This window comes from Triturus cristatus, chromosome 3_2, assembly GCF_964204655.1.
Source record: "Triturus cristatus chromosome 3_2, aTriCri1.1, whole genome shotgun sequence".
NCBI classification, from domain to species: domain Eukaryota; kingdom Metazoa; phylum Chordata; class Amphibia; order Caudata; family Salamandridae; genus Triturus; species Triturus cristatus.
This window is the reverse complement of record NC_140584.1, coordinates 813530988-813557201: the sequence shown is the minus strand read 5'-3', so window position 1 is coordinate 813557201 and position 26214 is coordinate 813530988. Positions and strand designations below refer to the sequence as shown.

Below are 26214 nucleotides of genomic sequence, written 5' to 3'. Positions count from 1 at the left end.
CTTTCCTTTAGTGAGCAAAAATACACTGTGTTCCATTTCCCTATGTCAGTTCCAGTGCCTGGCCATTCCGATATATACTTGGGTTCGGCAGCTGTTGTACTTCAGCCAGTAATTGTATGTACTGGAAGGTTAATAACATTGTTTTACTTACCTGGCTCTGTACAAGTCCCCTTTGGCAGGTGGGTGGATTCTAAAGTTTTAACCTTATTACATCACATATTTAGTGTTCTTACTTTTAAAGTAATATATTTCAGCTTCTAGTTTCATGCTTGCTATCATGTTCTCTCTATTCCTGATTTATTCTGCAATCTCTGCAATCTGATTTCAGTTCACCTCTCAATACTGCTCGCCATATTCCTGTCCTGGCTTTATTGTTCCTTGGTTCAGGGCTGCACCTCTGATTTAGATTACTCGTTTGCATGCTCCCAGTTTGCCAATAATGTTCTCTATTTCTTGTCTCCACTATTTTCACACTCTCCTGTTCCAATTTCCACTTTCTCCTTGTAACCACCCAACTATTCATACATTTCTTCTTTGTTAGCATTGTTGGTGGTCTGAACAGAGATGTGAATAGGCCCAGATTCCAATTTTTACTATGTCATTAAAGGCATGATCCATGGCTCCCAAACATTTATATATTGTGTAGGTATTGACTTGTGTCCCCAGGGCTGCCAAGCTAATATTTTTGATGGATGCTAAATTAATGTATAAAAGTGTTTAATTCATGTGCACAATTAAATATATTGTAACGTTTTTTTGGTAAAAATGCTCTAAATGTAATACTTTCTTTTGTGTCTTTTCTTTTGAAGCAACTTGTCACACAGCAGGCGGGTCCCAAAGATTGGACCATACCCAGATTACTCCTCTTCATCTTATATCGAGGACTCCATGCTCCATGCTGACAGCATTGTAAAGAACATTTCCTCTGAACATTCAGTGTCCAGCACACCCTCTACTGCAGGGGAAAAGAATCGAAATTCGATAAACTATGAGCGTCAACAAGCACAGGCTCGTATCCCCAGCCCAGAGACCAGTGTAACAAGCTTATCTACCAACACTACAACCACCAACACAACAGGTCTTTCACCAAGCACAGGGATGACAACCATATCTGAGATGCACTACTCTGAAGAATCCATCCCCCATGCTACTAATATGCTCCAGTCTAGGGGTCCAACCCCAGTTTGTCTTCAGCTTACAGAAGAGGACCTTGAGACAAACAAGCTGGACCCAAAAGAAGTGGACAAGAACCTAAAGGAGAGCTCTGATGAGAATTTGATGGAACACTCTCTTAAGCAGTTCAGTGGGCCAGACCCAATCAGCACTACCAGCTCCAGCTTGCTTTACCCCCTAATAAAGTTAGCTGTAGATGGCACTGGCCAGCAGGACTTCCCACAAACTGTAAATGGCCAAGCATGCTTGATTCCAGATGTCCCATCAGCTCAAATGTATACTCTGCCGAAGCAGCAAAACCTTCCTAAAAGGCCTACCAGCCTACCCTTGAACACCAAAAACTCAAAGGAGTCAAGGCTTAAATTTGGCAGCAAGCACAAATCTAACCTGAAACAAGTGGAGACTGGAGTAGCCAAGCTGAACACAATCAATGCTGCAGAACCCCATGTAGTGACTGTCACCACAAACGGAGTGGCAGGCAGAATCCACAATGTAAACTCGCATGCCTCAGCAGCCCAGTACACCAACAGTGCAGTGGCAGTGGGCCAAACTAATAACACTGCTGCAAACCGAGGCCCAGAAATGTTGCAGAATCAATTTAGCGGCGAGGACAGCCGGCTGAATATTAATTCAAGCCCTGATGAGCATGAGCCTTTACTTAGAAGGGAGCAGCAGGTGGGCCACGATGAGGGTGTTCTGGATCGTTTAGGGGACAGAAGGGAACGTCCTTTGGATAACATCAGAACAAATTCCAATAACAACAACAGTAATTCATGTCCAATTCAAGAACCCGCTGCTCCTGCAGTACAGAACATTACACCCGAATTAAGGCAGTGTCCTACAAGAAGAGCAAGGAGGCCAAATTCACTGGATTTATCGGCTACCAACATATTGGATAGCAATATTATGCAGTGTAAGTGCAAGTGTTGCTAGAGGAAATCATGGTTTGTCTTTCACAGTATATAGCTTGTAAAATGCCATTGAGGTTTTCGGATATAGTATGATAGATTATGAGGTTAATGCATGTGCGTGTTGACTAGGTTGGGTGACATAACTAAGGTTGGGGGGAATGATTTGACATTAAACCCGAGCATCTGTAATAGATACTTGAAATGTTTTAGTAATTTACTTATAATCTTGTGAGAACCACAGGTATGTGCTTAAACTATGTTTTATGTGCTTTTTGCATCTTGAGAATGATTCCCATGATCCTACATGAGTAATTCTGGAAGCCGGATTTTAACTTGAGAATATGTAAAGTGCTAAATCTATCACAGAACAGTAAGCACATAGGGAGGAGCCTGTTAACATTGTTTTTGTTGTGGTGAGCCATATCCTACATATTACATTTTAGCAGCTTAGGCTGCGCTTTTTGGTGTGGTAGTGCAATATAAATGTTTTGCCTTTATGAAAAGTTGTGTTAAAACTAGAAGTCAAACATTGCTTCTGCTCACCTACCATTACCTTCCTGCACTCTAGCTGTGCATGTAGACCATTTCCTTGTAGAATGATGGAGGGAACTACACTTGGTCACGCTTTTTCAGAGCTTGCTATGTTGCTAATTTGTTTTCAGTTATGTTGCCTGCGTGTGGCAACTTTTAGCTGATTGGAGAGATGGAAAAGTTCATTTTTAAATGAAAATGTTCTTCAACATTCTTTTCCATTAGCAGTAGCAAATGTGAACTTGGCATAATCTCTTACTACCTCACAGTTACTCATATGCAGGCATGGGCCGTGCAGGTAAGAGCAGTGGGGAGGGGGGGGCATGGTTGGTGTATTCGACATGCGACGGTAAGGGAAATTTAAATTGAAGAAAAAAAAAAGAAATCTATGGTATTTTTTTGTAAGTTGTCGTCGTATGTCGAATTCCCCTTCACCTCACCCCACCTCCCCACCACTCTTGACTGCACGGGCCGCGCCTGCTCATATGCAGCCTACATCACATCTGTGGTAACATAACTACACGTGACAATCTATTTGCTGCTGTTGTAAAAAATAGTATCTGTGTTCCTTTACATTTATAGGTAGCCATAATACTCTGTATTTGGATCTTAAGCTGTGTATGTCGCATTTGTTGGTTCTCTTTTATACGTGTTCACTATTTGTAAGGGTAATATCATCTATTTATAAGCTGTAGATTGCCAGCTACATATTTACATTATCGCGGCAGTTTCATGCCTTACTGCTTTTTCTCTGGTACCTTTCTGTAGCTTGAATGAGTGGATATTTGGTAATAACGTTTCGGTCAGCACAATCCCTTCCTATTATCCAAATACTGGCCAGATATACCACATTTTCGTCTTTCTAGTTACTCATTGAGTTAAAATTAATATACTTTATCTTTGTCTAGAGTAATGCACTTGTGTTGTTATTTTCCTCATGGAATCAATATCAGATTAGTTGACACTATCATTTCCTTAAAGCTTCCAATATGACAAGGCTGTGGTTCGAGATTGAGGAATTTTGGATGCAAAGTCTTAACTAGTAAGGAAAATAATCTTTCGTACCCCGGTGTCGGTAGCAGTGTGGTTTCATCTGTTATGCGAGGTACAGTAGCTACGATTACATAGCCAATATGGTAAAAACAGTCCTGATGGAGACTTGTAGCTGCACCTTTTAAATATTTGATAGTTGTCAGATTGGATCCAGAACTTTCTAGTAGTAATGCTGGGCGTCTGTTTCCAGAAATGAGATTGTTGTGTAGTTCCTAATCACACATAGGTTCTGCATGTGTAGATAACATAAACTAGGGGATTGGTGTCCAGACTGATTCCAGACACCTCTACAGGATATGTTAGCCTTTAGACCAGCTAGCTCACAGTGTCACTATAACCCCCTAACTTTACCAAGGAGCAAATAGTTTCTGACAACTATCGAACATGACAACCCTTGATCCTTCAGGGATCGTGGAAACAGTAATAAACTTTTCGCTCAGGCACTTGTGCTCACTCTGTCTCGGAGAGATACACAGAATAAAAAATGTGGACGTTTTCAATAAGTATTTATTGAACCAGCGTCATTCTAGCATAAAACACGTTTGCTGCGACAATCATTAGACAGAAACAGATATATAATATGACGACCACCGACAGAGTGAATAAGTTAGAATTCTACCAGTTAGAATTCTAACAGTAAATATGTGCAGGCATATCAATACATGACAGTAATCTAGCATCATCCTAAGATGCAACCCAATCTAAATGTACCTTAAGTGTACCTAGAATGTATATAGGTGTAAAGCAAAGAATCCCATAGGAAAGAGCCAACCTCATTACCGGATGGGAGAGAACTAAGGACCCAGTCTTGGCCTCGAGTTGGACACCCCGCAAGGGATGTCAGACGACTGTGTGCTGGAGTTTCTGCGTGCAGTGATTTCAGCGTCTCGTGTCAGCATGGAAGCTTCTCCTCTGGTGGGCCATTAAAGATGTGGTTCTTATATACCCGAAAACTAACCTCAGGGGTTCTACCTGTATGTGTAATGGTACTGCTGGTCTGTCATTCAAGGATGACGATGACTGAGTTTTGTACAGAGTTATTATACAGAAGATGGTAATCCTGCTGTGCATGTCCTTGGCAGGGGGTTAAGATATCATAATAAGAATCCTCATGCATGATAAATTAGGCTAGTTTTCGGCACATAACTAGGTAAATGGTCAGCGCCAGAACGGTTTTGTAGAGCAAGGTAGGACGAATGCAGGTAAAAGGTCATGCAACTACCTAGGCCTCTATTGGGGTACATTGGGGCTCATAACAAGATGCAGGTCCCATATAGGCACCACTCCCATGTGCTGATGTCCGTTCCTTTCTTTCTGTGCCACCAGATGTGGATACAGAGCTCTCTGTTCTATCTCCCAGAGATACTTATATGTTCTGATTTTTCAACAGTGTGCAAAAAATTTCCCCCCTCCCCCCCCCCCCCCCCCCCCCCCCCAAATAACAGGTTTTAAGCCCTGCAGGGCCTGTTGCAAACACATGTCTGTGACATATCCCCATCATGTGTGCCAGTGGAATCTGAGCACGAGTCATGACTCCAAGGCCTGCAGTGACTGCATCAATGAACCTGAAGGCCAACCAGGAACCGTAAGGTGAAACTTTCTTTGCCAAACATAAGGAGACTCTTTGCCGAGACCGATCGAAGTTGCATCCCAAGGCCAAGGTTTGGTCCTGTTGCTACTCCAGGAATCACCAAAGCCTCTCTAGAGGGCGGTCTTTGTCATGATTCAAATCATCCTGGCACTCCAAAAAGAAACACAAGAAAGCACAGATCAGGCCCCCTTTCACACTCTCATTCCCCTGAGCAGGCACGGGACCACGTCTTAGATCTCCATTTCACTCTCTGATTCACCCGTCTTCTGAGCCAATCCCTCAACTGGTTCTGGCACAATCCAAGTTTCCGGGGAGGTCTGCCTCATCAGAACAGATTGAAGAGTTTTGTGCAGCCATGCATCGGCACTTCTAATCCTTGTTAACTCCCTCCGGTGCGCCGTTTGGCACCAAGGACAGAGAAGTCTTCCATCTAGATTACCACCAACAGGTTAGCCCCTAGCAAAAGTTGGACCCTCCGAGCCTGTCATGACAACTCTTGCCTGCCTCTAGCACCACCGACACGCTGGCCCCTGGGACTTCGACGCTGGTACCGAATCCATCGGCGCCAGTTGGGGACATACCCATAGTGCTGTCCGACTCTGAGTGGACACCAGTCCGACCATGACCAAAGCTGCGCCAGATGACATTTAAGGCACTATTTCAGTATCGCAGCTGGTCTGGCCTTAGCAAGGAACCCAGCAGTTTTACAGTTGAGGCCATGGTGCCCACCGCAACCGATACCAACTGACCACCCTGTCCACTGCCCTCCATGCAGCCTCACCAGATGAACTTGTTTTCCATGACCATAGGGGAGCACAGCCACCCTGTGAGAGGCAGGATCCAATGATTCTTACTGGGTTGGCAAGCTATAACATCATATAGGTGGGTCCTACAGATCATCTGCAGGGAATATGCCTTATCATTCCTCTCTCCTCCGCGGCATCTTCCACCATCCCCCCAACAATTGATGGGTGGACCATCTCTCAATTTTGTGGCAGGTAGTGCAAACCCTTTTGGCAAAATGAGCTCTTGAACCGGTAGCAGTGCCAGAAGTAGGACGTGGTCAATCAATCAAGTGGTGCAACTACTCACCCGTAGGTGTCTCAAGGCGCTGTGGGGGGGCTGATGGCTGCAGAACTGTTGCAATTCACTGTGGTTCAGCCGAAGAGCCAGGTCTTGAGGTCCTTCCTTAATTGGGGCAGTGGTAATTATTCCTTCTACTTTCTGGTTCCCAAGAAGGGCCATTGTCCTAGTCTAGACCTGCCCCCTCTCAGTGCCTTTCTCTGGGAGGAGAAATTCTAGATGCTCACCATGGGCCAAGTTTTATCTGCCCTCACACCTGGATACTGGATGGTGTCTATGGACTTGCAGGACGCCTATTTCCATATCCCCATCGGTGCTACCTACGGTTCATGATGGGAATGTTATGAATCCCAATGTACCCCAGTATAGACCTAGGTAGTTGCACGACCCTTTACCTACATCTGTCCTACCATTGTTCTACATACCGGGTCTGGCGCTAACCTTTTACCTAGTTAGGTGCTACATAAATGTTGTGTGGTTTTCTCCGAAAATTAGCCTCATTTTTTATGCATGAAGATTCTCAGTATCACAGCAGGATTACCATCTTCTGCATAATAATTCTGTATAAGGTTCACAACTGTCATCATCCTTGCCCAACATGCCCATAGTACACTTCTAGGTAGAACCCCTGAGGGTACCTTTTGGGTATATAAGCACTACATCTTCATTGAGCAAACCAGAGGAGAAAAGACTTCCATGCTGACATGCTGATACGAGACGCTGATGTCGCTATACGCAGACACTCCAGCGCGCAGTGGTCTGACATCCCTCGCGGGATGTCCATCTTGAGACCAAGACGGGGTCCTTCGCTCTCCCACATTAGGTAATGGGGTTGGCTCTATCTTAAGGGGATTCTTGGCTATACACCTACATACATGCTAGCCTTTTTAGTTTGCTGTGCTCTCCTTTGATCTTACCAGTGAACACCTTCGGAGATCAGGGGTGCCTGTTTTCTCCTACCTTGACAACTGGTTGTTGAAGGTGAGCTTGATCCAGGCAGTTGTCAACCATCTCCAAACTAAGGCGAACCACCTGTCATCTTTGGGGTTCTCTATCAACCTGCTTGAAGTCACACCTGACACCTTCTCGGAAGCTTCCCTTCATCAGAGCCATTCTGGACACTGTTTTATTTTGTGCCTTTCTCCCGGGAAATAGAGTCCAGGACATTCAGGTTATGATCTGGATCTTTCAGCCTTGGTCTTGGATTTCAGTGTAGTCGGCGCTGAGACTGGTGGGATTGATGACCATTTTTATCCTACTGGTCGAACACAACAGGTGACATATGTGGACTTTGCAGTGTGGTCTTATTTCTCAGTGGGCCCAACGCCAAGGGGACCTCTACTCTCATGTTTGGGTTTCGGAGGAGATTGCAAACGATCTGAAGTGGTTGTTAATGGACCGCGGTTGGTTCTGCGACGGACCTCTCACCCCTCCCCACCCAGATTTGACTGTGATGACAATGCTTCGCTTCTGGGTTAGGGCAGCTATCTGGGAGAGGTGGACAACATAGGTCTCTGGTCCCCGGCATACCCCAGCTCCATCTCGGCCTTCTGGAGTTGAGGGCCTTCTGCTTAGCATTGAAAGCCTTCCTTCAATCCATAAAGTAAAGGCTGGTACCGGTGCTCATGGACAACACCATCGCCATGTGGTACCGCAACAAACAGTGTGGTGTGGGGTCACAGACCCTGTCCCAGAAGGCTCTGCACCTCTGAAAATGTCTGAACCGCCACCAAGAGATCTTCCTGGTGATGAACCACCTGGCAGGCTCTATGAATGCCAGGGCAGGCGAATCCAGCCGTAAAAGTGTTGATCGGCTACAGATCAATTCAAGTAAAATAAAATTGCCAAATTTTTAATTTTCAAGCCGTTTCGGGAATCATGCAAGGGTTGGCAGTTAAAAATCTCTACGTAGGATTTGTCTGTGCAATAGGAGGCATTTGTAGATCGACTTGCACACAGACTTCAATTTTTACCTTCCTCAAGGGCATGACAGTAGGTCCAAGGTCAACATTTTGAAAACACTCCGAAAAAGAGTATATTTGCAGTTGTGTTGAAGCAAAGTTAAATTGGGTACTTAAGCATCAGGACCTCCATCATGAAAATGTCTAAATTCAAATTGGACCACAGTGTTATAATGAAGATCTAGTTTAAGAAGCTACGAATAATGTTTAGTCAAACCCCAAGAAGGGTTCAGTTCTTGAATTTATGCATGAAATTCATCCCTCTTGAATTTTGTCTAAAAAAAAAAAACTCTGCCCTCTCAAAGTGACACCAATAGCCATCTATAGATAAAACTATGAATGCAGCTACATTCTTCTGGGAAAAGGCTTAGGCTTTAAAAAAGAGAACATCATAAAAAACTAATTTATATTCAATGTCATAATGATTACTTTGGAACTCACAAAAGGGTAACCGCATGGTGTACCTACACTACTCGCCAGATCTATCTTGTGTGGGTAGAGGGTCATACGCACACATGTGTTAAGACGAGAACCCTCACTCACCAGAGGTTGACATGTTTCATCATTGGGTTCCCTCTTCCACCCTGGGACCGCAAGGTACCCAGTGTGGGCTACAACTCCCCCGCAGGAGAGGAGCGTGAGATGTTTTATGTCATCCAATGCAGGTTTTTGCAAGGGGCAGAGTTCAAAAAAATCAAAATATGGGTTTAAAACTACCTCTTGGTTGACAGAGTCAATCCTTTATTCATGTTCCCAGTGGATAGATTAAAAACAGGTAAGTAAGAATAGGGATATGGATGTTCCCTATTAGGATCTGGTCAACATGTTTCTGCCTTGCTCGATGAAAAGGTTCTTGGCGTACCTCAGGACCATTCACTTCATCTCTCTGCTAGATAAAGGTGAATAAATCATAAAATAATTTTTAGAAAATACCATACTTGACTGGTATGGCAATAATCAGTGGTACCAGCTTGTAGTCGGGTGCACAGTCAATTGGAGACAACTAGTCTACATCTACCTTTATCAGTCCTTTAGTAGCAGGTGTCAGAACTCTGTTTCTGCCACCATAGTAAAGTTTTTCTGACAACATTCTTGTTCTAGGTAGTATATGTGTCTGTGATGAGCGTGTTATCAATGAAACAGTTGCTTAAACGAATCAGTCACCTTGCAAGTATGTACGTCTTAACTTTCTTTGTGTCCAGTGGCATATTTGCTGTTGAGCACCTGGACCGTACCATGTTTTGGCCTTCTTTGTCCTGATTCTTATCAGAATTTTAGCATCTGCTCTTATCTGGAGATTGTAGGAAAGTCTAAATATTGGTGTTCGTGGTTATATGAGACTACCAGAGTTGTTGGATTTTTATGGCGAGCATCTTGTGGGAAGTTTGTAAGGTGTCTGCTCAGTCTTTATTACCTTTGGTTGAGAGGTGTAAGTGAGGTCAATGGTGATAGCATGGCTGGAGGAGTCTGTATAGCAGGGGTGGAGGTGTGGAGGCTACTACATGAGATTCAGTATCTCTGTTGAAAGCTGGGATGGGGTCGGATGTTCAGTAAGTGAGACCTGACTGGCAGTCAAAGAAAGTGGCAAGAGAGGAGCTCAAAGGTGTTGACTGTAGGTTGTTGCCAAGATGTGCAGGTTGAAGATATTTTGTGCAGGATTGCACCTCCACCCACCTTTATTCAGTTTATTTTGTGCAGACCGCAAGCTACACAAAATATTATCCTATGGACTGTCTATACCCGTTAATAATGTTTGGAGCATCTAAAAGCATACCAGACTCGGTTGTGCGACGGGATCTTGAGAAACAAGCTTGGTATCTACCAAACTATGTTAGTACTGCACAGTGGCGTAACGAAATGTGAGCCCCCCCCCCGCCCCCCTGCAAGTTGCATGGAGGGGCCCCCGCTCCGAACTTTATCAGGAACTGTCGGGTGAAAGTGCTAAATCTTTATTCTTTGTAAGGGCCAGTTGGCATTCATTATGCCATTTTTTAAATTCTCTTTATTAAACAGTGCAGGTGAAATGGTCAATGCATACAATAAAGCATTATTTACAGTTGTCACATTTACGCAAAGTAGGTAATTATTACGTACATTAGTACAGTGGGAAAGAAGAACAGGTTAGCAATTATTATACATATCAAGGTGTCTGTGGTTCGTCGGTGGGGGGGACATATGGGGGCTCACATCTATTACCACGATAGGTGTTCCATTTCGTCCAAAGCACTATCCACTTTCGGGGACAGCCAAGTGACACATATACAGTTTTCTCCCGTATCATATACCAGTCCATGTCGGTCTTCCAGGCGGTAAGTGTCGGTGGTGTCGTTGCTCCCCACAGGCGAGCAGTATTCCGCGTAGCTACCATCTGGCCAAGCGTGGACCAGAGTTTGCCTTTGGTGTTCAGGTCTGTGGGCTCCCAAACATTTAGGAGACACCTTTTGGCTTCGAGACGCATTTCTACCCCCCATACATCACTCATACATTCATGTATTTCCTTCCAAAAGTTGTGGATTAGAGGACACTCCCAGATAATATGTAGAAAAGACCCCTCTAGGCCACAATTTCTTTTACACAGCCCCTCTTCGCTCCTGCCAATCTGCACCAGTCTAGGACCGGAGAGATATACACGATGTAGGATCTTTAATTGGACCAGCCTAAGTTTTGCTGAGATGGCGACCTCTTTCGGGGAGGAGAGTGTTTCCTGCCACTCCTCGTCGTCCAATTCCATGCCGTCCCGCCCCCACTTCTCCCTCAATGATGTAAGAGGATCTGGGGTGTTGCGTATTAACTTCTTGTATGTGAGGGAAATATCTTTTTCCGGTAGGTGCCCGTCGAGTAGTCTGTCCTCTAGTGGGGAGGACTCCGGTAAGTGGGACCCAGCCGGGATGTTAGCTTGGAGGGAGTGCCTAACCTGCATGTATCTGAAATATTCTGATCCAGCTAGCTCGTGTGTCTGTTGTAGTGAAGCAAATGTGATCATTCAGTTTTTCCCCCAGAGGTCACCAATTCGGGAGAGTCCTATTAGGTCCCATTTGTCAAACCCCTTAGTTCGACCCAGTGTGCCCAATAATTCGGAGTCCCATAGTGGGGTGGCATGCGTGAGTTTTTTGCCCCACCCTAGAGTGCGGTTTACCGTGTGCCAGATGTGTACTGAAAGCTGTGTGGGTCCTGTCAGGGGAAATTTGTTGCGTCTGGAATATAGTGCCCTTGTGAAGCTACCACCTGGGTGTATCCACCTGTCCATCTTGTACCCGGGGTCATCCCCACCACGATAGATGCACTGGTTAATGGCTGAGAGGCGTGCTGCCCAGTAATATTTTTTAATATCCGGGACATTATGCTGTTTTAAAGTCATTTGATAGTGCTGTTATTGGTGTATGACTAATTCTAGATCACACTTTGAGTATGTCTAACAAGGCTACAATTAGCAACATGATTTATTGCACCATTCAGAAGCGGCACGTCTGCTTCTATTGTATTATTGTATTTTTTCAGTTTGATCTTGGATGATAAATCTGAGTGATTAATGTAAGAACCCTTTCCATTTTTATATGAACCTCGGGACCTTTTTTGAATGATTTCTGAGTTTACGTTTTACATTTGGTTCGAATAATGTAATAAATTCATTTAGAGCAAAGACCACAATCTCCCTCCCCTTTCCATTACCGTAACATGTTATCCTTGTTACATCATTCCTTTGTATCAATCACCCACCTCCCTTTTTTAATTAAATGTACTCTTCCTAGTTTTTTCCTTTTCCTAATGTGACCCGATTAAAAAGTTTGGTTCACCAAGTTGTCCATTCGCTTACCATTTTTTTAATCAAATGTATTTTTTACTTCATCTTTGGCCTATCTCATATACTTATCTTTACTCTTCTCGGTTGTTTACTTTTCCAATGTTTTTGTTTTCCTAGTTAATGTGAGGTATTTGTAATTGGACTAGAAAAACGCGTCACCAGATATTTTGTCATTCAGAGGTTCCGGTTCATTTTTACAGTAGTTAAAACATCAAAACTAAGTTTGCTTTTTGGCAGACTCATTTGTCCATTTTGTCTCAAAGCATCTTTTAAACCTTACTTCATTCACTTACCCAGACATGCCAAAGAGGAAGTCTAAAGGCACAAATGCCCTTTTTAAAGTTCCTTAATAGCGATTTTTCGCCTCCACAGAACTATAGAGGTCACCTACTTATCCTCGTCTCCAAAAACATAATTATGCAAAATTTGCAAATGTAGTTTTCTCTTTTTTTCTTGATTGAAGTTTTTATCTTCCAGAATTGACTGGTGCGTACATGATGTGGCTGCTGGCCGTATAACATTGCCAACCTTCAGTTTCCTTGGTCTATTTGCAGCCTCTAGTTCCCGTCACAGTGTCCCACAAGAGAAATTACATGTAGAGTCCATCATGTGCTGTGTCAACTGAGGCTTCCAGACAACATGTGGGTTTTGAGATATAGTGTCCTCCATTACATCCTTACATCCATATACAAAGCATAAAACCGTTAGAGGTTTATATAATATTGCAGACTATCTATAAAGAAACTTGTTACAATTATAAAATAATGCCTATGATCTACCATTGAACTGAATTTTTGTCTTTTAAAATGCATACACAAATATGAATGTCGGTGGCCCTTTGGAAATTTAACAAACTTTGTTTGGTGCAAACGTGTTTGCTTTGCCAATGTTTGCTCAGGTCGTTTTTGAACTGTTTGTGAAAATTTTAAATATGCATGAGAAGTTAGCAGATGCAAAAATGAGCGCAGGTTAGCTATCTCTGGTAGCGGTATGCACCTTCTAGCCCCTCAAAAAAAAATAACACGGAGTGAGGGAAGTGGACGGTGTGGGAGCAATTGCCATAACCAAGCAAATAAATTTAAATGAATTTGTAACGCAGGTGATATGAGAGCAGGTGCCAAAAGCAAGTAGCCTGGCAGTAGTGTGCAGCTGCTGGGCCCTCACAAGAGAATTTAAAATAAATGAAGCGGGCCGGGCAAGAGAGTGGAAACACAGCCACATAATACTATCAATTCAGGCCTCCTTAATGAATAGACAATACATTTGGGAGCAAACCGCTGGCCAGCCACTACAAAACATCTCGCCAGTGTGGGCCCCTAACAGATAGCACCACACATGCACTGAGTGCCATTTGTAATTTGCTTCCAAAAATACAGCCAACCCAAAGAGAGCTGGTGGCTCTGTCAGGGTGAGGGATGAATCGGGTGACCAGCAATGGACAGAGACTGGCAGATAACGTGTGCCTTGACAAAAATGATCTCGGCTAATGCAGGCTTTAAGTTTATTCATTTCAATTTCATACATCACACCTATCTTAATCCGATCAACTGAGCAGGATATATCCGGGTCAATTCAAAGACCGTCAATGGTAACTAGATTCCATGAAGTCGCAGGGATCTCCTTGAACTTTCTCCCCGGCATGGTCTGTTCGATATTCTAACAAAACCCAAAAGGCGGAAAATGTTATTCAAATTCACTCTTTTGGCATCGATACTAGTGAAGGGATGCATAGCTATTGGTTGGTTGCAAACTGGAAGCCCAGTTACTTCTCTCTGGATCAAGGACACAATTGATGGGCGCTTGCAGAGAAGACTCTTATTATTATTGTGTTCTGGTGAGGTGACAGGGTAACGGAGGGCATAATGACCTGGGCAACAGTATTACAAGTATTCAAATAGTGGGAGGTCAGCGGGATGGCTCGGGGTGGAGGCATAGGGTTCAGGTGGAAGTGGTTGAATGTACATAAATGACGTGGGAACAGGGTCGCAGATTGCACATAGTGGGTTAGGTGTTGAAATGGCATAGTCGCCTACTGATTGTGTTGATGAGGGACTGTGGTGTGGCGGGGAAATTAAATATATAATCAAATTCTGCGCAAGACCGTACAGCAAATTAACATTCCCATAATTCTCTAAAAGCTCACAAGGATCAAATGGAAACGGCCACCCCATGTTTCGAAATGTTGTGGACTAACAAGCCCCAAAATCATAAATAAAATGTTTTTATCCTGAGCATAAGCAATAACGTTCAAGAGTTCGTAAACGTATAGTTGTTGAAAACTTCTTCTTTTAATTCCAGGTGTTCACTTCCTTGTTTCAGTAGAGTTGCATCCAATAGTACATCATTACATTTAGTTGATACAGTCACAAACAGATGATAAATATACGTTTGCGAACTCTTGAATGTTATTGTTTTGCTCAGGATAAAGACTTTTTGAGATCATATAGATATATATAACTATTTTCTTGTAGCGAGGAAACGTGACAATGTATTAGTGTTTTTTTTTTTTTGTTTTTTTTTTTTTTTAAACCGTTTATTGCAATCTCAAATATATACAAGTATGGGCCTACAACCTTCCGGCCGGCCGGCCGCTAAAGTGACAGAAGCAAATGACATACATACAATAAGGCACCTGACTTTGCAGAGACGAGAAAGAGGAGGTATCAGCAACGTAGGCCACATGACTCTGAGCCCACAATACGGTTTCGTTTTATACAACACAACAACATAAAACCACACCCGCAAGGCAACCCGCGATCGAAAATGACGACACATGCTCCTCCAGTGGGGGACCCCAATCATCCAAAGAAATCCAGAGAGGGGAAGGGAAACAGATCCGGGACTGGGAAAACAATGTGCCCGGGGCTAAGGGGAGGGGTCAACTAAGGGGATGGAGCTGGTGAAGTGGGAGGCAACGACGGCGGCTCGCAAATACCCCCGCGGTAGGCGTTCCAGGGGCCCCATATCTTCACCCATGCCCCAGGCTTACCCCGCGCCACATACACCACCTTTTCTCGGAACATGCACCAATCCATGTGTTCTTTCCAGGCTGACACCGCCGGGGGCCTCTGGGATCCCCACAGTTGAGCAATGTCACGTTTAGCTATCATATATCCCAGAGTCACCCATCGCGTCTGCGGAACCGAGTAATCGGTCGGTTCCCACACATTCAGCAAGCATCTCCTCGCTTCAGGCAGCAGCGCGACATGCGTAACCGCTCGCAGGACCTCATGCACACCACGCCAGAATCGCTCCACCCTCGGACATTCCCACAGAATGTGCAAAAAAGTCGCCAAAGCACCACACCCACGCTTACACAATCCATCTTCGGCATAGCCCATACGCAGAAGCCTTGGCCCCGTCATATACACCCGGTGGAATATCTTAAGCTGAACGAAGCGAAGGCGAGCCGGGATGGCCACCTCCTTCGGAGAGGCCACCGCGGAAATCCAGTCCTCGTCGTCCAACTCCAGCCCATCGGCAACCCAAGCCTCGCGGAGGCCAGTCAGTAAGCCCGAGCGGTCATTTATCAATTTCTTGTAAATGAGGGAGATCGTACTGTCCGGAACGTGCCCATCTAGCACTCTATCCTCCAGGGGGGAGGACTCCGGGATGGAGGCCACGTCTGGGAAGACGGAACCCAGTGCGTGACGGACCTGCAGGTAGCGAAAGTATTCACTGCCCTGCAGCTGAAACTCCGCCTGCAGCGTCTCGAATGTTTTGAATCCTCCCCTCGTCCAGAGATCTCCCACTGTACTGATGCCTATCATGTCCCACCTCTCGAAGCCCTTCGAGGTCCACAAAGAGCCCAGCCTCTCCGACGCATACAACGGTGACGCTCGGGTCAAACGGTCCTTCCATCCCATAGCTGCATTAGCCGCGTGCCATACTCGCACCATGACACGCGTGGGTCCCGTCAAGCGGGAATCGGGCACGCTAGTGTAGAGCGCTCGATTGTAGTCGCCACCGGGCAGGAGCATTTTGTCCATTTCAAATGCCGGGTTTAGGGCGGGCCCATAAAAACCGTGATTAATTGCAGCTAACTGGGAGGCCCAGTAATACCGCTTAATATCCGGGAGGGCGATCCCTCCGTCGTACCACGGGAGCGTCAATTTTGCCAGAGCTATACGCGGCCTCCCGTCCCAAAACAGACGGCGCTGCAAGCTTTCCACCTCACGGAAGTAGCGCGCCGGGACCAAGTCCATAGTGTTCTGGAGAGCGTACAGCAAGCGCGGCAACGACATCATCTTGAACAATGCCGCCCGGCCGAGCGGCGAGAGCGGCAGGCGCTGCCAGCGTGCGACGTCCTCCTTCAAGCGCTGGAGGGGGGAAGCAAATTTCGCTCGTAGCGGGCCACCGGGTCCAGCGTGATATAGACCCCCAGGTATCGAAATCCCTGCGAGGCAATCTGGATCGGACAACCCCGAGGGAGGACAGGCGCCTCTCCGGAAAGCACATAGACACAGGATTTAGCCCAGTTGATGACAAGGCCCGAATTACGGCCGAAGGAGCGCAAAACATCGACCAGGACAATCAGTGACTTGCGCGGGGAGGCTAAGTACAGAAGGATATCGTCAGCGTAGAGGGACACGCGGTCCTCATACTCGGGGGTCCAACGGAGACCACGGATAGAAGGGTGCCACCGCAGCCACTCCGCCAGGGGTTCCAAGGCTAGTGCAAAAAGGAGTGGCGACAGGGGACAACCCTGTCGCGTGCCCCGTCCCAGCCCGAATGGGGCCGAGACTCGACCATTCACCACCACCTGTGCCAATGGGTCCGAGTACAACAATTTGACCCAACTGATAAATCCCGGGCCAAATCCAAATTTTGCCAGCGTCGCCCAGATGTAGGGCCATTCGAGCGTGTCGAACGCCATGGTGGCGTCTAAGGACGCCAAGATGGCCGGCTCCCGCACGAACGGAACACGCGCGAGCACCCCGTGCAAGCGCCGCAGATTAAGGGCCGTGTTGCGATGGGGAATAAAGCCGGACTGGTCCTGGTGGACCAAATCGCCCACCACGCCGACCAGCCGATTGGCGAGCACCTTGGCGAGGATTTTGGGCTCCGCGTTCAAGAGCGAGATAGGCCGGTAGGATGTGACCCGGTCTCGCGGTCTCCCCTCCTTGTGGATAACCACGATGGTAGCCAGACGCTGGTCCGGCGGGAGGGAGCCCCGCGAGTGGGCCGCCAGGAACATTGCGCGGAGATGGGGTGCAAGTACATCCGGTCGCAGTTTGTACAACTCGATAGGAATACCGTTCGGGCCCATGGCCTTGCCAGAAGCGACCGAACGGATGGCGAGGGCAATTTCGTCCGAGGTGGGGGCGGCATCCATCAACTCCCTGTCTTCCATTGAGAGGGAGGGCAGCGCGATGTCACGCAGCAGGGCATGGGAATCCTCCTCCGGGCAGGGAGAAACCAGGGAATATACCTCTCGGAAATAATCTGCGAAGCAAGAGACAATGCCTTCCGGCTCAGTAACACGTACACCATCCATTCTCTCAATCAGCGGGACCACACGACTAGCTCTCTCCTTCTTATCCAACCACGCAATCAACTTGCCAGCCTTATCACCCACATCATACAATCTCCCCTGTTGCTCCCTGCTGAGGCCCCTGGCCGCCTCCGTGACGAGGGACCTATATGCCGCCTGCTTCAGGTGTAGAACGTGCAGCGCAGCGTCAGTCACCCCACTCCCCAGATCACGCTCCAGTTCAGTAATTTCAGCCTCCACCCGGGTCACCTCCTCCTGTGCGCGCCTCCGGGCATGAGAAATAAAGGAGAGGGCCTCCCCTCTAAGCACTGTCTTGAAAGCCTCCCACAGGGAGATGGCCGACGAGACAGACCCCACATTCTCCTCAAAATACCGTTGCAAGGATTTAATCAAGTCCGCACGAATAGTGGGGTCGCGCAGGTACCAGGCATTGATTGGAGCTACCCTGCCCTCCCCCCTCGGGAAGACATCAAAGTGCAACAGGAGTGGGGAATGATCTGAAATACCCCGCGCCAAATGGCGCACCTCCCCCACTCTCCCGGCATAGGCCGCAGGGACAAGGACATGATCAAGCCGCGAAAGGCTACCATGGGCCCCCGAATGGAAGGTGTATTGCAGCTGAGTGGGATGCTTTAGACGCCAACAGTCCACCAATCCCAGTGTGTCCAAAAGGCCAGGCAGCCACGCTTGTGCCCGGGGGAGGTCCCTAGGGGGATAACGATCCATAGTCCCAGAGGCCACCGCATTGAAGTCCCCCCCAACCACCAGAAGCCCCCCCGGAAGGTCAAGCAGGAGGCGTCCCAGGTCCGCAAAGGTGGTGGACTGTAACCCCGGTGGGACGTACACTGAGACAAAGACGACTACTTTGCCCTCCAGTCTCCCCACCAAAACAGTGTATTGTCCCCTCTCATCATGGCACACCTCGTCTATTTCTAGCGGGAGCGAGGTCTTGACCATAATGCCCACCCCTCGTGAGCCAGATGTGAAGCCCGAGTGGGCCGCCAAACGATAGCCATGCCGATTCATGGCACAAAAGGTGTTACCAATGAGGTGCGTCTCCTGCAAAAAGACCACATCTGGCGAAGTCCGTTTCAGATATTGCAGGACCACACCCCGCTTAATCCTATCACCCAGTCCGTTAACGTTCCAGGACAACAAAGTCAGGTCCCTACCCCCCATCACATACAGAAGCCATCATTTGTCCCCCGGAGAGCATCTCAACAACATCAATACAATGAAGGGTTTGCCTTGCGGTAAAAATGAACCACACCCCACCCCAACCCACCCATCCCAACAGAACTCCCCCCACCCTGCACCCCTGCATGAGCCCGAACAGCCCCCCCAAAGTGCAGTGTGCCTGTCGCCCCATAGAAAGAAAACTAACTAGTCCCCCAGAGGAGGAGGGAGATCCCCCAAGAGGCCCCACACGACCTCCACAGGAGGGGAACTTACCCTAACAGTCAATGGTGACAATAACACAGTCCCGAGCAAGGCCTACCATTAGTCCCTCAGTCCTGATCCTGCGGGCCCTCCCCACCAACCGCTCCCCCCCCACTCCCTCGGCCCCGATCTCCGGGCAAAGTGTCCAGCCAGTCCCCGGCCGCTTCGGGACGATCAAAAAAGTGCGTGCGGCCATCCACCTCCACCCTCAGCTTAGCCGGAAAAAGCATCGCATATTTGAGATTCAGGTCCCGTAGGCGACGTTTGACACCGAGAAAGCTCAGTCTCTGCTTTTGGACCGCCGGAGTAAAGTCAGGATAGAAGTTTATATCCGCATTATCAAGTCTGACCGGCCCTTGTAGCCTGGAAGTCTGCAGGATAGCGTCCCTGTCCCGAAAATTGAAAATCCGGGCGATGAGAGGCCTCGGAGGGGCTCCGGCCTTAGGCCTACCCCCGGGGACCCTGTGGGCACGTTCCACTGCAAAGAATTTACTCCGCCCCCGAGGCTGGAGATGGGTGAGGACCAAGTCCTCCACAAACAGATCCGCTGCCTCCGCCTCGCGTCCTTCCGGCACCCCGATAATGCGGACGTTGTTTCTCCGGGCCCGACCCTCGGAATCCTCCAGTCGACGATGCATCAGGGCGCTCGCCTGGCCAAGCCTGCGCACCTCCTGTTGGAGGGCCGCCACGTCAGATGTGAGGCCCGAGGTAGAGTGGGCCAAAGAATCGACCCGGTCATTTGTTTTTGACAGATCGGCTCTCACGAGGCCCACATCCACGAGGACCGAGTCGATCTTCTGCGCCAGAGTGTCGAAGCGCTGGTCCACCGAGGCCTTCATCTCGGCGATGGCGCCCATGACGTCTCAGAGGGTCAGGTCCGTGGGCAGAGCAGGAGCATCAGTCGGGCCCGTAGGGGACCTACGCAGTGCCTCTGGAGACCCCTTCTGGAGGGTGTAGCGATCCATGTTGTTGGATTGATGGGCCGCGCCACGACGGGTAGACTTCACTTTAGCCCGGTCGCCATCTTGTTTTGTGGTCATGGTCGCGGTCCCCAAATCGAGCCAATCTCCTCAAAAAGGGGGTAGACAATCCCGTTCAAGGGCTCCGGGGGGGGGCGACCACCGCTCCGCAGGACGGACCGCAGCCGGCGGGCCGGCAGGGCACCCCAACGAGGCCACACCGCCGCACACCGCTTCGCGACCCTACCCCGCCTGGCAGCAGGGAGGGCGCAAAAGCGAAAGTGAAAGTGCGGGATGCGCGAGTCGCCCGGCCTTGCCCGCCGCTGTTGTTCACTTTGTCGCCGGATCGCCTCACAACTCCAGTACGGGGGGCCGGTGTGGAGAAGGCCGTGAACCTTAATCGGTGCTCCCGCCGGTGTCCGAAGTCCGAATTGAAAACGGAAAACGGGCGTCACCTCAGTTCGGGTTCACGAACACAGTCCCCTCATCTAGGACAGGATTCGGTCAGGATTTATGCAGGAGGTCGCGGAGGTCCTCGGGAGCCTCGCACCTACGCGGCCATCTTGGGTGCGCGCTAGGCTCCTCCCCCACAATGTATTAGTGTTAATTAGATTTTAATTTGCTAAAACAATTTTTTTAAAATACCATCATCACTCACCAATTTTTTCCTTAATCCCTACCATGAAAATAGATTCTGGCTACACTTGGGTGAGCAGTGTTTGTTTTATCTGAACTACTGACCTCAATCATGCCGTATAAGTTACGGTCACGTGTGCGCTTCCCTCCTGAATTTGCTTTCTCCTCCCCATTGCTCTCTAGTCTGGGAAACGTAAAATCATAGGACCTTGAAAGAATACGTTTTTTCATAGTTAAAAAAAAAAACTCTTCTCCAACTGATATCGTCCCACCCCCTTCTTGTACTCTAGGAAACACTATGAGTCTCAGTATACACCTCCCAAAGAATAACGTTCTCGTTGTCATGACGGCCCAAGCCCTAATCCACTGTTAACAATCCGATTACTGCAAATTCTGCTGTTGCGTAAAATTGTTGTGGGTTCCTCAGCTATCGTCCAAATAACATAACAGGCTACCAAATAAAATGGCATGGGCAATTCTCTGGATTAACAGCTTTGATGGCATGGGCCACAAAAAGTAAAAGATGATAATGAATCTACAAACTAAGAATAATAGGACTCATTAAAATGGGAGCATTATCCATCTTTCCAAAGCATGCCATGATCACTCTTTTCCCACTGTTAAGCCATCCATGACATCTTCCTGTTCTGCAGGCCTTTCGGTCAATGTTTTCTAGAGAAATTGAGCATGTGATAAAACTCTTCTACTTAATGTCACTTGTGTGTTTTGAAATAGTTACTCAGCCACAAGATAGTGGTCTTCCCAAGGTTTCATGTTTGTTAGCCCCTACATCGTTAGAAACAGTGCTTTAGAAAGGCTCTGTGTTCTTCAACGTAGTTGGTCCTCACACTGAACCGCTCTGCACATAACTTCAAAGTTAATGGTGGCTTTTTCCTCTACATGCGTCTCATCTCTTTTACTGGTAGGAATCTGTACTTTTCGCTGTGCTGTGTTTGTGATTAGGCGCTGCCATTTTATGATCTGTATAGTTAGAGGGGGTACTAGATTTTCCAGCTGAAATTTCAGGTCACCAGAAAACAACTGCTCCCATGATGCTCGTTGGATCACAACTGCTTTTGTATCTCTTGTTTTTTTTTATGACAGACCCATCTGGTTCAAGCTATACAAGGCGGGAACCCAAGTAGAAGCCTGGTGGCACAGGAGTCTTGTTTTTCACTAGTCATGATACAGTTCATTGTCCGGTTTATATTAAGTGTTTTTTCTATCATACAGGATTTTAAAATGAACCCCCCCCCCCCCCCCCCCCCCCCCCTTTGAAGGGATTATGACCAAAATTCAGGAAAGGGGTACAGTTATATTTACTTATGTTCTTTACAGGTTTGTCTCTGTGAGACTTTTTTTATTAAAACAATTTTGCCCAATAATTAGAAGGGGAGATAGTTTGACGTCCTTAGTTGAGCTGGTGACTTCATTGTCACTTCAGGAGGTACCAGTTTTTCACCCTAGTCTGGAATGGGCCAGTGCAAACAGAATTGATGGGCTGTCAATGCTTTTGCTTAATCTTTATCAGTCACCCACACCCCCTCTGATAACTCAGTGTTGGACTTGCCCATCTGTTTTTCCCCTTAGAGTTTAGAGGGACCTTTGATATCTGAGGCTCTTGATTATGAACAAAGCCTTTGACTTGGAGCAAAACTGTTACTTCGAGCAAAGCTCTTTGATGTTGAGCGTACCATAGCATCTGAATAGCTCAAGGCATCGGGACAGACTAACCAGATGCCTGAAGATGCCATAGCGTGATGTCCGGACAGGTCACAACATAAGAATATGATTCAGAGTTATGGTCACTCTTTTTAGAGAAGTACAAAAGATACATTCTTTATTCCAAATCCTTTCTGTCTAACAAAAAAAGAATCATATTATTAAAGCAATCATGAGCTTAAATGCAATACACAAATCAATAAGGTAGATAATTCACAAGTGGCTACACCTTTATTCAAGGTGTCTTAATAAGCAAAATATTCTTTGCAGATAACTTCTTTAAGCACATGTAACTTTAGCAAGCAATGGGGCAGGCTTCACTTGCATACAATACCTGAAGTGAAGCTCTTTTTCTTTCATTCAGTAGCCAAACATTCGGATTGTTCTAGATCAAGTGGTTTCATAAGTAATTCAGTCAGAACGATCACACCAATGGGCTCCTTTTTAAGAAGGATATAGCAAGGGTGAGCTCTTCTGTAGAAGGGTGCATGGTTGTAAATCAGTCTCTGTTCCCATTGTTGGGTGACAGGGTACCTGTAAATTCCAAAGAGGAGAACTTTTAGTGGTGATGTCGTATTATCTTCCACTGCCCTTAGTGTGGTGTACTGGCACTTCAAAGTAAGTAAGTAGTTTATTAATCATGCGATTTCTTAATATCTTTACAGTATAAAAACACACTATCAACACCCCTCCACCCCAGCTCCCGCCACCCCCACTGCCTCCCATCCCTTGAAGTTAAACCGCACTGTACTTGCAAGTACACCAATTATTACTTGGACCCTTCTTAGCCTACAAGCGGGATAATATATTTTAATTGCGCTAACTTTTCCTTAAAAATGGTTTAAAAAGTGTAAATTCTTTACCTTTAAGATAGGGATTTACTTCTGTTATGCGAGCATTGCCTAGGAACCTGTTAAAAGTTCAATAGAGTCTGGTCTCCCCCCTCCAAGTCACCCATCCCTTAATTACCTAAAACACCCTGAACTGGCTAAGGCCCCTTGTATTGGTGAGTGAGTGCCTTTTTTGCCATAAGTGGCACGTTTTTATTAATCATTTCTATAAAATCAGTTGAGAGAGTGGAGTCATTGCTGTTGGGAGGGTGAACCATATATCTTGCACTGACATTTGCCCCAAGACGTTAAAGATTTGTGAGTTCTAATTCCTGAATAGAACGGTTCTTGGGAGTTGCCAGGAGACTTTCTTATGAGTGGGCACTCAGCACCGATTTGTTGTCCTCTTCGGGCATGCTAAGCGGTACTCATTCTTGTGGATTGGAGATGGTCGGTTGTTGTCTCTTAGTATGATTGCTGTTGTGATAGCGCTGCTGCCCTTTAAAATAGCCCAGTGGCCTCAGTTTTGAAGTTCCAAATATACCCGCTGCTGGGCCCCGCTGCTTCTTTTGCGGTCGAGTTATCAATATGGTTGTCCCTCAATTGGTTACGTACTTGGCCTGCTAGTGCTACAAGGGCACTGATACATTTTGTTCCCGATTGGTACCGACCCTAGATTCTGACATCTGTTGCTGGGCATCAAGTGCAATTCTGATTTGATGAATAAATGTCCCTGCTCTTGCGAGTAGGCAGGTGTTTGTTTCTGAAAAGCACCAATCCAAAACCTCCATGCAGGACCTCGGAGCAGTCAGTGACCATCACTAGCCAATTTAGGGTAGCAACATAGAAGACGTAACCAAGATTCTCTATGATAATTGCATAGCAGTCAGGAGATTTCACTGTCTTTTCGTGCCCATGTTGGATTAAAGTCCGAAGTCTTGAGGGACATAAGCTGCATAAACAATATTTTCCTTCTGACCAGCTCAGAGCACATCTTGCAATTAATGTTGGGTTTTTCCTGTGATGAATGACCTGTCCAGTGCCATTGTGTGGGAGTTGTAGCGGAGTGAGGCTAGATCCAATTTGAACAAGATGGACCGAACCTGCCGCTTCTCACTGCATTTGCCCAGGCGGAGTGTGGGATCTCGTGTAAGGGCATACTATCTGCTTCTATTTTCAGGGTTCCTGTTGCTTGGCCTTCTTGGTGTGCCACGGGGAATCCGCTTAACTGAATATCGTTTTCAAGTGATATTTAAGGGCGGTAGCCTGATGTCATATTTTATTCGGTCCCCCAGTAGCGCCAGGTCAGGTCTGCTGAGACCCAATTCCAACCGTAACCTGATGACCCTTATTTGTCTGGGAACCTGCAGCTCTGATATGCTTTTGTCTTGGCTGCGGTTATGAGTTTCTCTAAAGCTCCTGGGAAGGCCAGGTGGCCAAAATTAAATGCTGAGATTAATTTTGCCCTGAGTACTGTCAGCATGGGCTCTGCTGTTGGGCTTGACAAGCGCTGACTTAGGCGTCTAAGTGAGAGGATTATTCTGTTTTTAAGTTTAGCTCTTTTATATGTTTGACTGATGTGGCCCTCTCTGTTAGCTAAACCTCCAGGTTCTTGTTGGCTGGTATTGATCTTATTAGGTGGTCAGCCAATGTCCAGGTCGCTTGCTTTTTGTGAGGATATTTGCCTAATACTATTACTGTTGTCGTCTTCTCATTTACTAGCAAGCTGTTTTCCTTGTTGTATACTGCTAGGCTCTTTAAAACTCTCTGGAGCCCCACCCTAGTATGGTCCGTTACCACTGTATCGTCGGCATACTGGAAGGTTGCGAGGCTCACTTTACCCAGTCTCAGGGACACTAAACTGGTATCTTTCAGAGCTTGCCCCTCCTACCAAGTCCCTTATTGTACTGTCACTTAAACTTGCTACCCCACTTGCATTTAAGGCTGTACGTGGGAAGAATTTGTTGAGATTTATATGGTCAAAGACGCATGGTCTGATCAGGTCTTGTCCCAGCTCCACTGCAGCTGCTAGTGTGTACTACAGTGCCATATAGATATGTAAAAGAGCGTAGAGCTTGCTTCATGTAGCATTTGATCTCCCTACCTGATTAGTGAGTTATAGTATAGTATTTGATCAAAGGTTTGTATAAAACTATAGTTGATTTAGTGTGGTTTATTGGGAGCTAGATTGCTGCATCATGCTGCTACTTTTAGAGAATTAAGGATTATGCATGGGGCTTAATGCTTGAAAGGCCAAACTTTTCTTGTCCTGGAAGTCAAGGTGGCTTTGTATTTTCCCGATGTGGCATGCTAGGGACTTCCAAAAGTTACTTGCCTGGACAAAGAAATAGTGATCTTAAAGTTATGATTTGTTGAATCCTGGTTAGTGTGGAAGCTGCAAGTAAGTCGTTAAGTGTCCACCATTTGTAGAGGCAACTTTTTTTATTTCTTGGTGAGTTGGGCACAGTGCCCTGAAGGTGAGTTGATGTAAAATTCAAAGCCAGGTTTTACGATGCAGGAGGAGTCTGGCCACTGAATCCTAGAGCTCCTCAATAAAGCAATTTAAGTTTAGGTGAAAGAGTAGGATGGTGAAAGTGTAGGTAGTGTAAAGCTGTCTCTGGATTCGGATTTAAATTTATCTGTGACGGTACCTTTATCCATTTAAGAATCCATCTTTACTAACCTATGTTGCTTTCATAGTTCCACCTTAGAAAATACTCTTGCAGTGCTATCTCACACCACTAGTGAGTTATAGGAGGGTGCTCACGCACTAGATGTAAGATGGCTTCACAGTTGTTCCTGGGCTGGACCAGATCTCATGTCTAAAGGACAACCTCTTGTGACTTTTAGACAAACATGTATTGTACATATTTGTTTGTGAAGGCTGTTTTAGCTGTGGACTCCACTCGTGCTGTTTTCTAGGCAAGGTTGTTTTTTAAATTGACGATCTCTGGTGGTAATGGCTACTGTCACTGCCAGAATTTCATCTCATTTGATAAGTACAGTGCAATCCCAAATGAGGAGTAAG

The 26214-nt window shown here is 46.7% G+C and overlaps 1 protein-coding gene across 3 annotated transcripts in view; it reads left to right on the top strand.

The window, feature by feature from the left end:
- BMPR2 (bone morphogenetic protein receptor type 2) overlaps positions 1-26214 on the top strand; it is a 626887-nt gene that overhangs the window by 593250 nt on the left and 7423 nt on the right. For all 3 annotated transcript variants that reach the window (XM_085648967.1, XM_085648966.1, XM_085648965.1), the window contains one exon: positions 810-2086. In XM_085648967.1, the coding sequence (XP_085505093.1) occupies positions 810-2086 (1277 nt within the window). The remainder of the gene's footprint in view (positions 1-809; positions 2087-26214) is intronic.